The sequence below is a fragment of the Aythya marila genome (genome assembly GCF_965140915.1).
Source record: "Aythya marila genome assembly, chromosome: 1".
Taxonomy (NCBI): domain Eukaryota; kingdom Metazoa; phylum Chordata; class Aves; order Anseriformes; family Anatidae; genus Aythya; species Aythya marila.
Genome location: NC_139042.1, coordinates 17,389,441 through 17,407,779, shown reverse-complemented (window position 1 = coordinate 17,407,779; position 18,339 = coordinate 17,389,441). Strand labels below are relative to the sequence as shown.

The 18,339-nt window shown below is 36.6% G+C and overlaps 1 protein-coding gene across 1 annotated transcript in view; it reads right to left on the bottom strand.

Annotated features, from left to right (window-relative positions):
- DDX10 (DEAD-box helicase 10) overlaps nt 1-18,339 on the bottom strand; it is a gene marked incomplete at its 5' end in the record, with an annotated part of 189,928 nt that overhangs the window by 150,783 nt on the left and 20,806 nt on the right. The window contains 2 exons of the mRNA XM_082773114.1: nt 1,775-1,862; nt 9,403-9,504. Of these exons, the coding sequence (XP_082629240.1) occupies nt 1,775-1,862; nt 9,403-9,504 (190 nt within the window). The remainder of the gene's footprint in view (nt 1-1,774; nt 1,863-9,402; nt 9,505-18,339) is intronic.

Genomic DNA, 18,339 nt, shown 5'->3' with positions numbered 1-18,339 from the left:
CCAGAATTTCTATGACCTTTCCCTTGGATAGCCCTTGTACTTCTCAAAATTTGGCATTTTCAGATTTCCGGTCACTTGGCCTTCGATCACCAGCTCGTTCTATTCCAGGAAGTTTTTCTACGTTCCCCAAACCTGCTAAATTTTTTGATAAAATTCACATACTGTTTTTGAAGTCTCCCAATATTAATCAGCACAGCAAAGAAACACCAGTCACACACTTCTCTATCTTACTTGGAAGAGCAATTCTAAGCAATTTTGCTTCACATTAAAATCCAAATGAAAGTAAATATCTCTTAATCAATTCAATGATAGGGATTTTACAGCCATGATTGGACAAACTGTCCTATATATTCAGGAGATATACTATTGGAAATTGATTAAGAAATTAGGCACATGAGACCAACCTGATTTCATATTTCTAACTTTTTAAGCCAAGGAATGAAATCTATTACTTCCCAGTAACATTTTAGAATAATTGCAACAGCAACAACACTATCAATAATAATGTTCTGTATCAGCTCCCAAGGACAAGTCCTCTCAGGAACAACTACCAATTTACCTATCCCCTTCAATCAAACTGTTATTGAACTGCAAAAAGGTACATGCACCATCCTGTTCTCCATCGTGTCACCGAGGATACACGATAAAAAATATAAAGTTGTACTGAATTAAAAGCTTCAGGCTTTACAGAATCAAAGTTTAGTTGAAGTTGAAAGAAACCTCTGGCGATCACCTAGTCCAAAACACTGCCCAAAGCAGGGTCAGCTACAACAGGCTACTCAGGAACACATTCAGTTTTGATTATCTCTGGAGACACCAGTCTCTCTGGGTAACCTGTTGAAGTGTTCAACCACCCTGATAATAAAAGTTTTTTCTCACATTTTCTCCAGTTTGTGTCCATTGTGTCCTCCCCTGTCACTAGGCACCATTCAGAAGACTTCAGCTCCATCTTCTCTGTAATTCTCTCCGTGTACAATACATACTCCAAGCCTTTAATCATCTTTGTGGCACTTTGTTGGTCTTGCCCCAGTACACACACGTCCCTCTTGAACTGAAAGCCCATGATCAAACCCAAACATTTCGCCAGGGCCAAGAAGGTAAGGAGCACCTCCCTCAACCTGCTGGCAGTATTCTGCCTAACACAACCCAAAACTTGATTGACCTTCTTTGCTTCAAGGGCACTTTGTTGTCTCAAGTTCAACCGCTTGTCCAGGGTCATTTTCTGCAAAGTTGCTTTACAGCTTGTTGGTCCCAGCCTATACTGGCAATCTCCACAGGTTCACGACTCAGACAGCTAGGAAAGGCTTGAGCAAAATAAACAAACAACAACAAACAAAAAACAACTCAAACAGCTGAGCAACAGTGCCTAGATCTAGATCTTTTGGAGTAGATGATCTTCAGAGGCCCCTTCCAACCTTGTCCATTCTGCGACTACTAAATCAAAAATTACTTTTATACCCCAAACTCTAAAATAATTTGTTCCCACCTATGCCTTAACTATGGCACAATAGCAGTAAGTCAGAATGGCTCTGCAGACATTAGTGTCATGAGCCCATGTTCAGAATCAACTCACCCAGGCCATACAGACACGCTTATCACCACATGCTAAAACATAATTGTTCTTTCTACTGATGCCACACTTTAAAATACCAGAAAAATTTAGCAGTTCCTAATACTGCTGCTAAGGCACATATCAGCAGGTCAATTATTCCAGCAGCAGTTCTATTCAATTAGCGTACCTCAAAAACCGTAGGTACAGCAGATGAGCACTTACCCTTTGAGCTTTCTCTTTTAACTCCTGATCTTGGGCTAAGAAAGCTTGCAGCCTCTTTTGGATGTCTGTAAGCTTATCAGGATTGATTCTAATTAAAAAAAAAAAAAAAAAAAAGTTAACTTTAATTATTAGAACATGCACAAATAAGCACCTATTCAATTCTCCAGAGTATCTTCAAATTTTCTGCATTGCTTTAATATGCATAAAACTATCTCCATTCTGAACAAGCTTACAGAGGAACCATATTATATAAACACCTCTAAAGAATAACACAGAAAAGAGAAATGGGAGCTCAGCCTTTTTATCCAGCTACACTTTTTGTTGAAGTAGATTAAACTTGTCCCAAAGCAAAGCCAAAATCAGCATTAAAATAATTCTCAAATTTACAAAAATGATGGGAAAAAAAAATACAACTACAGTGAACCACAGTACTACCTTATAGTGAGGCAACAGTCTTCCTAAGGAAATTCTCAGTGTTTTTGAAAGCTTAAATATGATCCAGTGTATTGAGAATACTGAAATTAACTTTTCTGTTATAACCAGATGAGCAAAAATAAAGGACGTTGAGATTTAAGAGCTCCTCAAGATATTTATCAGGTGGATGGAGAACAGCTACTATATTATGTATATAAGCATATATTATGTACTATATATGTACTATAATATATATTATGCTACTATATTATGTATATTAGAAATGCCATTAAATCTGGTAAGAAGTTATGCAAGTCCTCTCCCTTTTTTTTTTTTTCTTTTTTTTTTTTTTTAACTCATTCCAGTGATATTTACACTGTGCTAGGCTTATTTGCTAAGATCCTTACTCACCTATTTCTTGTTTTGACCAACTAATGCCAACCTAGGATATCAAAAAAGCAACTAAACTTGGTAGGAGTGAACCCCTCAAGCAGAGGTCAAAAGAGATGCTCTACCACAACTACCAGAATTCTCACACTGGGTCTTGCTGCTGTGTCATGTGTACTGGGTCATCCTATACTGTACAGCAGAACATAGCTTTTGTTTAAGAAAACCAAGAAAAATAAAAGAATCAAAATCATGTATCTTTACATAACACCGAGTCAGTCTAAAAAACATGACTAACTGAAATACTAGGCAAGAAATATTTCACAGTAATCTTCTGTAATATAAACCATTATGATCATCTACTATTCTTACTAAACAAGAAAGCAGCCATTAAGCAAAGGGTTGTGGGGTGTTACCAAGCAGTACTTTAAAGACATGAAAGCTTTATTCCCTCACTATTTCAATTTCATGTGTCTGTCAGGTACAGCCAGTGGAAGACTGTGGTGCTCACAAGCTGTTTGGTGACAGTTTCAGTGAAAGATCAAATAGAGTTCCAGTTTCAAGACAGCATATAATTTGCTCTTAATGTGTAAAAATGTAAGACAGAAGTCAAGAGGCATGAAAAATTCAGTGGGACACAAACTGACCAACAAGTTTTTGAAATGCAGTGCACATAAGATACCTAAGACAGAAAAAGTAAATTGAGAGGAAGCTCTCCTAGATTTTGTTCTACCAAACAAGATTAAGAAGGTAACAGCAAAAATATTTATGGTCCTAACACAGGAAACACGGTAGAATAGCAAAATAAAAGCAGCAGCTTCAGGAATACTAAATTGTATTAGAAGGTACAAACACAAAATATACAACCTCACTGCAGAGGAAATACAGAAAGAAGAGAAAAAAAGCTAGCTAGACAATATCAAGAGGTTTACAGTGACCTGAAACTCGGAAGAAACCTTAAAGTAGAACTGAATACAAGAATAAAAACCAGCACAAATACACTGGAATAAAGAAATATAAGCACAAAATTTATATGGGTATACAGATAGGTAGACAGATAGGAAGGGATAGTAAAAATTACAAAAAAATAACACTGCTAGTAAGACATCGCAGAGAAGTGTTGCATTACTATTAAGGGAAAGTTACTAATAGACGACATGCACTTAAATTATCCTGTGTCTTTTCCCCCTCCCCTGTCTTCACTCAGGTGGCAGCTGACACCAGTTACAGCACAGTCCAACCTCGCACCTGAACTGGAAAGCCTGGGTTAGCAGGTACTTTGATAAAACACCTGGGTCAAAAGAATCTTGTGTCTTATCTAGAGAGAAAGCATGCTTCAGGACATAGTTATACTTATTTGTGCAAGCTCATCTGAGATAGATAAAAATCTGTGAAACAGGGCAGAAACATAGTGCTCATCTTCAAAGGTGGCAAGAAAAGAAGTTAAACAATCATTGCTTCTTCACTTGGTACTGAAAAAAAGAACTTGTAAGTACCTGAAGAAAATAAGCAAACATGTCATTAATTGCCAATACAGCTTAGTCAATAGGAAAGGAACAGCAGATGTTGTATCTTGATGTCAGCAAAGCATCTGGCAGTCTCATATCCTCAATAAGCTAGGGAAACACAGTATACGTGAAAGCTCTGAATAAAGGCACAGCCAGCTGTAGAGCTGTTGTGGTTATGACTAACTCACTGTCAAAGTCGAAACACATCCCAAGTTCCAGCTCTCACCCAGGCCCGCTATTAGGTCCTCCATTATGAACAATAGTCTTAGACAAGTTGTAAAAAAATAAAATCTATGTGCAGTCAACAAACTGTAAGTAGTTTAGAAAATGTGATACTTCGTAGCTAAAAACAAAGCAAGATATTGTAGTGTAAATCTAAGTTTTGAGTTTTCAACTTGTGTTCTTGTTTCTAAGTCTTTACAACATAAACTCACTGGTAACATGTCCCTTGTAGACAACATGAGAAGCAGATAAATTGCAAGATGTCAATACATTGGAAACTGAGCCATACGTTCAGCAAACACAACGTGGGGACACAGAGTCAGGCCATGGTGTGAATCAATTGAAGCCCCAGCTGCTTATGAGGTGTAAGTATTCTTGAGAAAACAGGCAGGGAAGTTTCATTTCACCAGTATGCACTACATCTAGGGGGAAGGCTGCTAGTTAAAAATTACGACATGAGAAAAACTTTAATAATAGTCTAAATTTGCGAGACTGTACAGAGTAGTGTCAGAAGTATTTCCAACACTCTTTTTCTCTCCTCATGATTTATTTATTTCAACTTTATGGACTACCAAAAACAGATGGGTGTTTAGATGGCAATTCATCCAACACGGGATCTTCAGGAGTGGATGCACACATGAAGCCAACTCTAAGACAACCAGTGCAGGCCATATTGCTATTTTGTTAGAAAAGCATTACTTGCAGTTTTTAAACTTAAAATCACTCTTTTTTTCCATCATATAGTTTCAATATTCCACGTGACTTCCAAGCAGCAGCAATTTTTGCTCTGTGCTGGGGGTATTGGTCAATACTCAGCTGAATAGTCAGCTGAATATGAGCTCAGGTGGCCAAGAAGGCCAACAGCATCCTGGCTTGTATCAGGAATAGTGTGGCCAGCAGGCCCAGGGAAGTGATTGTTCCCCTGTACTCAGCTCTGGTGAGGCTGCACCTCAAATACTGTGTTCAGTTTGGGGCCCCTCAGTATAAGGGCATCAAGGTGCTGGAGCGTGTCTAAAGAACAGCAATGAAGCCCGTGAAGAGTCTAGAGAACAAGTCTTATATGGAGAGTCTGAGAGAGCTGGGGTTGCTTAGTCTGGAGAAAAGGAGGCTCAGGAGAAACGATACTACTCTCTACAACTACCTGAAAGGAGGTTGTAGTGAGGCAGTCTCTTCTCCCAGTCAACAAGTGATAGGACAAAAGGAAATGGCCTCAAGTTGAGGCAGAGGACGTTTAAGATGGATATTAGGAAAATTTCTTCACTGAAAGGGCTGTGAAGCATTTTAACAGGCTGCCCAGGGAAGTCGTTGAGGCACCATTCCTGGAGGTATTCAAAAGACATGAAGATGTGGGACATGGCTTACTTGAAAATGTGGTAGTGCTAAGTTAACAGTTGATGATCTTAGAGGTCTTCTCCAACCTAAGTGATTGAGTGATTCTGATTCTCTATTTGCACTTCGTTTGGTAAAATTTTCTATAGAGAGATAAAGCTTGTTATGATAACCTTTTCAGAAGCAACTTTGATCTTGTTTCTCAAGAAAATTAGATGCAATGAAGAAATCTCAAGGTACTATCAAAAATAATTTCAGTTTACACTTTTCATCTAAAACCTTAAAGTTATAGACTAATAAATATGCCTATAACATTTAATACCTTCAGAGTAGTTTTTGCTATATCTGAATACTCTACAGTACTATATTTATTATTGCATATTTTAGTTTATCTTGCTCTGCTTGAGCAACAAAAAAATGACACATCATTAAAAGCACTAACTGTAAATTTGCAGCTTGTGCTGATTAGAAAAGAATGGTATACTGTAGCAAGCTCTACAGGGAGCTTCGATATGAAATTGAAAGTCAGGAAAACAAAACAAACCCTAGCCTTTTATTTTCCTAAATACGTGTTCAAAAATTCTTCCCCCTGAATCCTTCAAATTATGTAACTTTTAAAAGCCCTACATAAACGAAGTAAAGAAATGTTAACAGCTGTTTGTAGAAGAAATACAAAACAAGAAAGTAACAGAAAACTGGTTCTTATGATACTTATGCAAGCTAAAAATGCTAACAAAAACAGCAAAATTCTACGAGTCTATGATGTTTTAGAAATAAAAAGCTTTCAAAATGAATTTCAAAAGGTTGAAGAGTTAAACCCTGTTTGCAGAAAGCAATGCTCATAAACATCTAACTCATCATGTAGAACAATTCTTGAGAATCTATAATTGTATGAATATGTACACACAACACAGGAAAACTTCAGCAAGAGACCTGTAATGTCATCCATGAGCTGATGGAACTTCTTCAGCAATTCATCAACTGACAAAACACACCAGGGTTGTAGTAATTGGTAAACTGGTTAGAAGTAAACGACGTGACAAGAATCATCATTAATAGCTTTTAGGATGAAGGTGGTTTGAAATCTACAAGTAATTACAAAATTTTTATTATTTTTAAGAACTTTGGTCAGCCTCTTAGAAGTACGGTGCTAAACAAATGTTAAACACATCAAGTAGACCATTCTAATTAAAAGTAGTACCCTTCATTACAATGTTGCAAGTATTACTAAGGCGTCCCTTGCAAATTTGAAAACTCAATCCTAGGGGGCAGGCTGTTAAAAAGTATTATCAATTGAAAGCCTTGACTTTGCTTATACTGGTTCCATAACCTATTCAAACAATATTATTCAAGAAGTTTAAAGCTTAGTTGCCAAAGAAAGATGAACTATTTATACTGCAAATGAGAACAGACATTTATTTAGAGAAAACCAAAATGAGATTAATGATTTGATTAGATATCATTTTAAGAAGACAAAAGATGATGTCTGGAAAAAAAGACATTTTGCTTAGACTGTGGTGGTTATACAACTGATTCTTTTAAGGTGCTATGATGCCTAAAGGAAAAGGAAACACCAAAGAAAGAATCTTCAGGAACAATTAGACTTTTAGTAGATACCTGACTTTGGTTTTGCTGTTTTAGCAAAAGGTATCTGTTTGAATTTCATGCATATTCTATACAAAACTGTTACCTGTATTTGCCAAGAAAAAGAGTATTTACTTCACTGGCTGCTGTGTAGTCACTCCGTTAGAAGCCAGATTCACAAGCACAGTTTGCAAGTACAACCACTAGAATTTGAAACAATCCACTAAACCTTAAATCTGGAAAGTGCTATATGCATGTTTTTATACGCTGCAGAAGTGACAACCTGTGTCCAGGCACTGTGTGTTTGGAGTGGTGATATTTAACTGTGACATTAAAAACAGCAATCATCAGCGAAAACAGCCAGAAAAATCCTGCTCGTAGCCTACTGCCTTGTGAAGCTGTATACTGGTGAACTCAAAGAGTAATATTCAGTGGAAACTAACAGTATTCTGTGGTTATCATTCCAAGCTTTTGCTTACCACTACCACCACAACTGCACCAGACCACTTGAGCCTTCCTTTCCACTTAAAAAAAAAAAAGTTTGTTAAAAGTCACTTTCACATCAAATTGCAGTTAAACACCTTATCCTGGCTTACCTTAATGCATCCTATTATTTAATTTACAATAGGAAAAGCTAAATTAAGTGAGAAAGTGTCATTTTTCAAATCTACTGAATGAGAAATCCTGAAGCATGTGTTCGCTTGCATTTCTTAACTTAACAAACATGTATGGAAAGTGTAAAAAAAAAAAAAAAAAAATTGAGTATTGATATAAATAGCAGTAATTTCTTACTTTTACTAATTAGAATTCAAAGAATCTAGTATAAGTTAATTTTAAGCAGACCTGAAGGTTTAAGTGTTGAGGTAAAAATAGCCACTTAACGTTTCACCCTATTCTGTTTTATTCTCCAAAACAATTATTCCACCAACACTCTCTGCATACAGTTAATTATCTTCTAGTCTTAGGTATCTTCACCTTCAAACCATAACTTTTCAAAATAAAACAGTCCCAGCCTTGCTCTTATCAACTTGTAGAAATTAATTCCTACCTTGCATCATCCTTTCCTGGATTTCTTCTAGCTCCACTCTGTGACTTTTGACATGCGGTAACCTGAACCATATGAGCATTCAAAATGGAGTCAAGCTCTTTGTGTATTTCCTGGCTTGCATTCAGGCTATTTTTCCCTCATATATTATTTTTTTACAATTCTGTTTCTTCTTTTGATTTAGCATTGGGCTGATAGCCTCAACAAACACAGAACTTCTAAGTAAGAAATCATCACTGATTTATTTTTAGTGTTCTCTTTATTTATTGTTTTTAAAGCTATGGCTTATTTCTTTCCTACAGGTACGTTACTCTGCATTTAATAGATATTGAAAATATACACTGGAGTGGGGTGGGGGGGCAAAACATGTTGTTTTTGTTTGTTTGTTTTTAACATAGTATCGTTATATATTTTTGCAACTCTTTCAAAGTCAGCTCTCATTGGTAGCACAAGCATAGATTCCTACTGGTTTCCATTATTATATTCTCTCCAGTGAGAAAAATGATCATTTAGTGAATTTTTTATTTCCTGTTCTTCAACTAGCCAATTCAGAAAGAGCATGACAAATTGGAGAAACAGTCTAGAACTATAGAAAAGACAGGTAAGAGAAACCAGAGTACTGAAAGGTCTAAAAAGCATTACATGGAAAGATTAAAGAAATTGTAATTACTTAATCTGCAAATGAAAAGGGAAAGAGATAGGGTGATAATGCTCAATTACATAAGAAGTAGCTGAAGAGAGTATGAGAATGTAATTTTCCATAAATTCTTGGCACAGGATAAAAGAAATATTTCACTTAAATTATTGTAAGACTTATCAGACACTTGAGGAAAAAAAATTAATGACAAGAACTGTTGAGTATAGATGAGATCACTTTGCGCAATTGTGGAAATATTCATTGGCAAATTAGACAAGCATTAAGTACAAGTAATTTGTACAGTCAACTCTGCCTTTAGGAAAAGAGATGGAATAGGTAACCTCTCAAGGTCTTTTCTTTTTTTTTAGCAACATCAAAAACAAATCATGTCCCTTATTTGTCCAATTCCAGGCAATTCAAGCATTTGATTCCACCATGACTGTCGTACTCATAACACGTTATTCCTGGGGAAAGGCTGGCAGACAAACCATCAGTCACTTACTTGATTTCATTGACAGGTACTTTCCTCTGCACCAGCTGTTGCACCATGCTTTTTTCTTCTGAGGGAAGCAGTACTAACAAAGCTTCACCACCTTCTTTGTACCTGATCCAAAAGAAAAAAGGCAAAAAAAGAAACACAAAGTAAACATGCAAAACATACCATTTTTTATTGTTCTGCTACTGCCTTCTCCACTCTTGTTTTTCTATGCAGGTAAAACTTCTCAGTCTCCTCAGACATAACTGGTTTGTTCTCTATATGGCAAGTTAACTTCTTCCTCTACCTTTATTCCATTCAGTCTGTTTCTATGCCAATAACTCTCCCAGTGTCCCTTATCCATTCATTTTCTTCTTGCCATTCAAATAACCTTTGGCTGCTTTTACTCCATCACATTTCCCTGCTGTGCCTTTATTCCAATTGCATTCATTCTTCTCCATCAGTAGAAGCATCAAGGAAAGGATATTATACAAAAGATACCAACTGTCAGCAGTAGGGTGGGAGATGTTACCAGTTTGCGTTCAGGTCAGAAACCACAGAGAACAAAACTGTGCCAAGGTAGGTGACATATTCCAAGAAAAACTTGGCAGCGATGGAAACAACCTTACAAGCTTGAGAAGTGGGCCCATGTGAACCTAAGCACAAGAAGGACATGGACCTGTTAAAGTGAATCCAGAGGAGGGCCACAAGGATGATCAAGGGGCAGGAGCACCTCTCCTGTGAAGACCGGCTGAGGGAGTTGGGGTTGTTCAGCCTGGAGAAGAGAAGGCTCCGGGAAGACCTTGCAGCAGCCTGCCAGTACCTAAAGGGGCCTACAGGAAAGCTGGGGAGGGACTCTTTGTCAAGGCGTAGGGTGACATGACAAGGAGTGATGGCCTTAAACTAAGAGCGGGTAGGTTTAGACGAGATATATGGAAGAAATTCTTTACTGTGAGGATGGTGAGGCCCTGGCACAGGCTGCCCAGAGAAGCTGTGGATGCCCCATCCCTGGAGGTGCTCAAGGCCAGGCTGGATGGGGCTTTGGGCAACCTGGGCTGGTGGGAGGTGTCCCTGCCCATGGCAGGGGGCTGGAACTGGGTGATCTGTAACATCCCTTCCAACCCAAACCGTTCTGTGATTCTAGGAAATCACCCGTCCAGTCTTTGCACATAAAAAAGGGGACAGAAATGCTGTGTAAGGAAGTGTTGGAGTCAAGTCAAGACTCTGGCCTCTAGTGAGTTATCTTCAGCCATGGAGAGCGCCAAGTACGTCCCTCCGCACACCAAACAACAGTCACACCATTAACTGATAAAAATCACTTCAGATGGGATACAGAGAGCCCGTACTTCACCAAGTATAAACAGTTATCACTTGGCAAAAACAGAACTGCAAAACTGTTTGAAAACTATAAACACTATCTGTCACAGCATAGTAAGCAACACAAGCGGCAACAAAATCTGCAGTTAAAACAGTCTGACAGCTTTTATTACAGCTCTCTGCTTTCACTTGATGAATCTGGAAAATCACAACAAAATGTTCTGGAATGCCTTTTTCTTTTTTGCTCAGTGCTATGCATTACGGGTTTGGGGACTGACGTTTAAAGATGATTTAAAAAAATTATCCTGCCTTTAACATTTTTACAAGACTTTCATCATTAAAATTTAACCGTTACATTCTGTATTTTGGCATTTCACGGAGAAATCAAATTGATACAAGAGGAGAGCTTCTGCCATACACCATGGAAGTTCATAGCTTTGAAATTGTTTGGTAAGAATACCAAAACAAACAGTAATACATTTGGAATTTGTCCCCAAAATAATACTGTTTGGGGGTGAGGGAGAGATACTGTAAATATATGGATATAATTGCATTATTTTAATCCATGTAATTAATAGACCTAAAATGTTCTTAATGCAGAAATATCAGCTTGTAGTCTTTTTTTCAGAGTTCTAAATGAACGAACTCCCAGGATGTTTGGTTTAAGGTAACTCTCTTTGCCAACAGCACAGCAGGCCCTAAGCCTTTCCTGAGAGAACATTCCATGATTTTTTCGGCTCTTTATATAATGATTAAGGTTGGGAATGACTTGCATGTATAGACCAAGGCCACTTTGTAAGAAAGCTCTATTTGCTTTTTAACCCAAGCAGATTCCAGGCTGTATTTCCACCAAGTAGGTGCATGTCAGACACTACCACTGTCTGAACAAGCGATGGATTCCTGGAAAGCCAATGAACCATGGAAGACTCTGCCCTTTATGGCAAAAATTGATGATCACAATCCCAAGGCAACTAATTATTCATCAAAAGAATTCTCAGTACTGTAGAAAACAAGCAGAAAAAAAAAATACCCTCTTTTATCTACCCAAAGCTTGTATGAGACACGAAGACAGAAATTATATTGCTGTCAGAAAGAGTCTCAGCAATTCATTACCCAGAGTAACACACACAGACCTGCTAGTCTCTTCAAAATAGATGCTATGACAGGAAAGGATTCAGAAAAAGTCTATGAGAACAACCAGATATCTGGAAAGAGTACCTGTCTAATCTCTTAATAAGAATATTCCTCATTTATCAAGATGACAAAAAAAAGTCTTAATTCCACCAGATATATATACATACCTATGAAGGACGATTTGTACGGCTTAGTTGTTTCTGGCATTTCTTATCTTGGAATGCCTGATTTAACATTCTTAAACTTTTGTTGTAATGTATTTCTTTTATTCAGTGTGCAACACACTGTGAAAGGCCAGTGCCATACAAACCATATAAGAAATACCCATCATGGGTCAATAAATGCAGATACCTTCTCTGCAAGCCACAGCTCCAAACTGTGTTATGATACAGTATGCGAAATGTCATTCTACATCAGTTTCACTTTAATAGCTTTTCCTCAGTACACCCGAGGTCACTCTCAAAACATCATGCAGGACCAGATAAAGCTTCAAGCTGACCCTTGAAAGGTGTTCTTGCATTGTTAGTGCTAAACACTTCCTTTCAGGAAGCACAAGTTCAGGAGATGTAATTCTGCAGGTACATTCCATACATAATTCACACGCACAAAAACCTACCACAGCCTGTTCTCTATGGACAACAATGAGTTCAGTGTTTAAGTCTTACAAAGCCTTTATATCAAGAAGATAGTAATATAGCTAAGTAGAAAAACAATCACATGAAAACGGACAACAAACAGTTTCCAAATATCCATACTTTCTCATTTTTTGGCACCTATTAAGAAAAAATTAAAATATTTCTCAGAGTTGATGCCTTCAAAGATTCAAATGGAGTGAAAGACATCTGATAACTATTGATGCAGTATAAGCCTTTTCCTTACCTACTTTGGAAACATTCACTCTTTTAAATGTCAATATTTTAAACCTACTTACGGAGTCTTTGCCCATTTTATACTGCAAGTGTGGTTTAATTAATTAAAACAGATGGTTTAATATTAATGCTGCTCTTCCAGAGCTAAACATGAAAACGAAATTATTATAGAACTGAGTAAACTGAAAAACAAATAATCTTAAGTACCATCTGGGAAGGTTTGTATCTGTTTAGTCTCTCCCATGGGTGTTTAGTTACAGAAAACAAAATCCAAGCCTACAAAAAATGAGTTTTGCTTGGGCAAAGTTTTATCTTGTTTCTTGAAAAGAAAAGAACAACTTACTAATATGCTAGTAAGAAAATTATGGTCTTAAAAGATAACCTCCAAAACAGAGGTTGCAGAGGAAAGTTTCAATTTTCAGAAGTTTTTCTGTGTCCTTCATATCAAGAGCTTCTATATTAGCAAACTTATGAAAGCACAGTCTACTAAAAGCTGTCATAAACAATAAAGAAAAGAACACTTAAATTTTCTGCTCAGCATTTGTTTCCATTACAATGCGTGAAATGTAGGAGAAAAGAACATCATTCAGCCTCTTAAGGGAATAAAGTTCTCCACCAATGCCAACAAAAGAGAATTCCTGTAATTATTTTCAGTAGACACAGGCAAAACATTTGAGCCTTTATAGATGACAAAGCAGCAGAGTCAACCTCAGTTACTGAAATTCTTCAGTACGAGACTACTTCTACAGAAAAGACGACATTAGAAGTTCTCCCCATTCCTGCTAATAGCAGCCTTCAAGTTGCCTGTTGTCACTGAAGCCAAACATCTGTCTTAGTGAATAACAAATCACCAGAATTAATTAAGTATGCACCTCAACTGCGCTGGAGAAAAGTAAGTTAACCTCAAAGTAATCACACTTTCTCGACTGTTTAGTAATTGATGATATTACTTATCTTGTCATATCCTCAAGGTGATCAACAAACCAAAGCAGGGAGTCATCTTTGCATTGAAATTTTAACAGTCCCTTAGTATTCCAGAGACTATTTGTTCCCATTCTGCAGCAAATTGCAGCTTACTTGCACAAAGTCTTTGAAAAAAGATATTCATCTCTCTCCTATTTATTTATTAGTCTGCTGCCTTCAATACTTATCAAAAGGAAAGGAACTTCTCTGTAACTCTATCTTGACTTACAAACAAGGAAGCAGTGACAAATCATAATTAGCTCTATAAAGCAAAGGGTAGGAATGATGGATTTACACTGATTGCACTGATTGCAGATGAGAAGATAGTTTAAGGCTAGCAATAACTGATCAGCTACTTGGCCTCCACGAAAAGCATTTGAGTCTCATCCTGTTGTCCAGGAGTGGTTGCCGTGCTATCAGTTCCTTCCTACTTGATACTAGCCAGCAGCTTGAGGTGATTTTTAGCTGAAATTTAAATAGTTTATTCACCATGACAGAATCTATCCTCTTGATTTTAACTGTTTTTTTTTATATATATAAAGTAAATGAGAGTTATTCTACAACTCTTTGACCCTTTACTGAAGAAACAGTGCTCTTGACATTTTTAACCATTTTTCTCTACTTATAATTAGCCAGTACCACAGAGTCCTAAATAATGGGTCCTGTTTCCTTCTCATCCAGCCTTTGGATGAAGGCATAACTATGTGCCTGCAAGTAGGTAAATATTCATAAAATTAATGAAGAAGAAAAAACAGAAAGATAAGTTTAATGATTAAAATTGTGCTGCATATTACGCCATAAGGACCCGAGTGAAGCGCATCTCATATCATTAAGAAAATTGTGGTTATGATCCGTATCTAATAAACTGAATTATTGTACTCAGTCTGTATTTCAGTAACATTTCTATTGTATTCGTGTGACATCTGGAGAAAGAAACTAGTACATATGGACTGAAATCCAAGAAACTTTATAAATAGTTTCTGAGCTTATGGTTGGGTCCTTAGATAAGAAGCTTAATATATGAAATCAGATTAACAGGATTGAAAGTTTAAATTTGACTGACTTCAGAAAGATTCTCTAGCTGGGCTTTATAATCAGACAACACCTTATTAGTATTTATGTAGGGCTGAACAGCCTGGTAATAATCCGACGTTCAAACTCGAGTCCTACACAGACATTAATTCCAAGTATCAGTTTTAATCTCATTTACTAAATAATTTCATTCCAAAAACACATTTTGGTCAAACTCAAAACCCAAGAAGATTAACGGTAAAATTTATGAGAGCAATGAGGCCAGCACCTTTAAAGATTTGTAGATAACAACTGCAGTGTCCAGAGACCTTCTCCTAGAAAGTCAAAAAGACTTCTGAAATACCCAAGAAACACACACACACAGAGTGTGTATTTCCAAAATAGACCATGTTCATTACACAATATATTATTTGAAATGAGTGCACCCTAGGTCATCATTCCCTGTGTTTCCCAGTCAGATTTCTATCAGTTACAGAGCTTAAAAATAGAAAACAAAACCAAGTATGATGTAGCAGTATAAAGATTACATGAAATTTAAGTGTAAAATAACTGTTTCATTAATATCTTAACATGGGAAGTCATGCCAGTCATTTTAACCACAAAACATTAAGATTAAATAGATGTCAACAGCAAAGATTTATAAATGTCCTGTAAAAACAGAAAGAATAGATCCTCTTTTCCAACGGAAGTCTATATATTTCTCTATTTACATACAACTGCATTTGAGATTTGTGGCTGAGGAAAAAAACAGGCATAGCATATTTCTTCATATTTTGTAAGAATTACTCAAAAAGAGAGAATGGCTATCTGCGTATGCAAACATACATCTAGTTTTCAGAAGCTAGGTTACAGTGACTTCCCAATCTACATTTTCATTAAGTTAGCTAAAAACTTGATCATACTTAACATAATAAGGACTAGAAAAACAGTGGAGTCAAGTTCTATTATTTCTACCATGTAATTTTTACATTATTTTCAGTTCCTTGACAAAATAGCTACAGTAGTGAAGGAAAAAGCATTTCACTGATGCACGTTTGTCTGCACTGAACTCTTTTTATGTAATGCAACATAAGACATCTTAAAAAAATCCAAAAATGTCAAAATGGAGAGCTTTATTCTGAGAAGACCTATTTCAATCTGATAGTCATACGAATAAATCTGTTCACCCACACACTACTCTTCAACAAAGAGGCGCTAATATCCATATTTATCCCTAAGGCCTTCCACAGAAATAACGTAACTCATACTTTTGTTTTTAAATTCAACTATTAAATCTGATTATATAAACTACCACTTTAAAACATATTTCTTAAACAAAGTAACAGCTTTAAGTCTCTCATGTTGGGCTCAATTCAGGCAAAACTTTTTATACTACCTTCCAGGCCTTCTGCCACAAAGAGGATTGGTGAAATCTAAGCTTCAGAACAATAAAACATTACTTCTCCAAAGCCCAGGAGCAAGAAGGATTTTATCTACTGTTTATCATACCTTCTACACTGCTGGGTTTCTTCCCTATCATGGTAATTTGTTATTCCATTTTTCTCAAGAGACAAAAGAGCAGAGAAAACAAATGGATGAATATCAGAATTTCTGCCCTATCTACATGATCAACGGTCTCTTATTTGATAAAGAATATTCTTTAAAGCAAGCTTTAAAAAAAATTTTTTTTCCACTATCTGATACTGGTCTTTATCATCTACAGCGTCCTACACAGCCCAACAAAAACCACAACAGACCAGAAAGTTTGCTTGCCATATATAGCTGAGCAAACCCCATAGACAGCCCGTGCTCACTGATGGTTTCTAGCTTCAGTCAAAAGAGCTTTTTTTTATCCCATGGGTTGAAAAAAAATCTGAAGTTCCACAGAGCATTTAACACAAATACACATCAATAAAAAGTAATCTGGCTTCACTCTTTGTTTCTTCTTTTGCTCATTTCTAGTGCTTTGTCCTCTCTTAGCTCTTTGTTGCATAGAACTTAGTTCAGTATCCTAAAAAAAAATGTATCAGTAAATATTGCTATGAAGTTAGAGATTTCTTAGGGTTTTGTTCATTTCTTTTTTTCTTTCTCTGATCGTTTCATAACGCTTTCCTTCTCTTGTCTGAACAGTAGCCTTTTTATATCTATTAACAAGTTCAGAGAATCATGCAGCTCGGTTGTATTTATGCCACAAAGCCTTAATCCCCCTCATTTAGTCATATATCAGTTACTTGTCATTGCTTGCCAGACAGGCAGAAGAAACAACGGACAAGAACAAGGAGTGGTTCACCATAAATTGATCTGAAAAGGCCTTTGGGAGGTTGTTGGTCCTCCAGCCTGGATTGTAAGCAATACATTTTCCACAGCAGCTGCGCCCACTCTGCTGAAACACAGGTGCTTGCTTATTTTTTTTTTATTACAGCTCACAGGATAGTTTCATGTCAGCAGGTAATAAACCTAGCCAATTAAAACTGCAGTTTACTGAAACATTCCTGTCATTCCACTGTAAAAAATAATTCTAATAGCCAATACAAAGGCAGGTAAACATGGCTGCAGCATCACAGGCCCCTGTCAGGTATGTACCTAGAAAATCTAATAGTATGAATTGCAAGGTAAGTATGTGGTGCCAACAATTTCTTGTGACCTTCAGTGGCAGTTATTTTCACTTAACTTGAGCTAGGATAATGATTTGACTGCAACATAATTTGAGATGGTCTAAATACTGCATTTATTTTTAAAGAAACATCAGTAAAAGTGCTTCACTAGGTCTCAAATAAGAAAAAAAAAAAATCAAACAAGGAGATGCCATCTTGATTATGCTGTTTATTCATGTCTCTCTCAGATTTCCCAATGGAAAAAATCAAGTTTCCACCACTGAAATATACTTCGATTATGCCACCCACATTTTTAAATGATTTACTGTCACTTGGACATATTATTCTAAAGATATATTAATCTCATTTTCACACTTATGGTGTGCAATTACTTAAGGAGAGGCCCAATAAGCATGTTTCAAAGCAATTTATCTGATGACAGAGTAAGATCATTTCACGACTACAGCTCTTTTTAGTCTTTATTCACACTTCTTGGCTCTAATCATCATGCCAGCCAGTACAAAATAATAGGTTGTCCTGGTTGCACAGTACCTCGCTTTGGGAAGGACTTTTACTATCCCATTTTCAGAATAGAGTTCACCAAAAGGAAAAAAGCATATATACAGCTAGACAAAATATGCATACTTGTATTCATACACACATTACGTTTAGCAAGCAACATAAAAACAAACAAACAAACAAACAAACAAAAACCAACACTATTTTGCTAAGTCAGTTTGAGCACCTAACAAACCTAACCACCTAACTTGGATTAAACACCAACCAGTATCAGAAATCTGAGCCTGAGTCGGACCTAAAGCCTGTGTAAACCTCTGGATTTAAAAGAAAAAAACTGCAAAGCAGAAGTTTTATTCTGTTTTACATTTCACTGTCTCCTGACTGAGAGAATTACTAAAGAAACAGTCTTTCTAGTCCCCTCTGAAGGAAAAAACAGAGCAGAGGGAAGAATGAAATTCTAGGAATGAATGTAATTAATTACTGAGACATGCTAGGATATGGGAACATCCAAAATACAAGATATTTACGCATGAATAGAAAGACAGAATAGACATTTC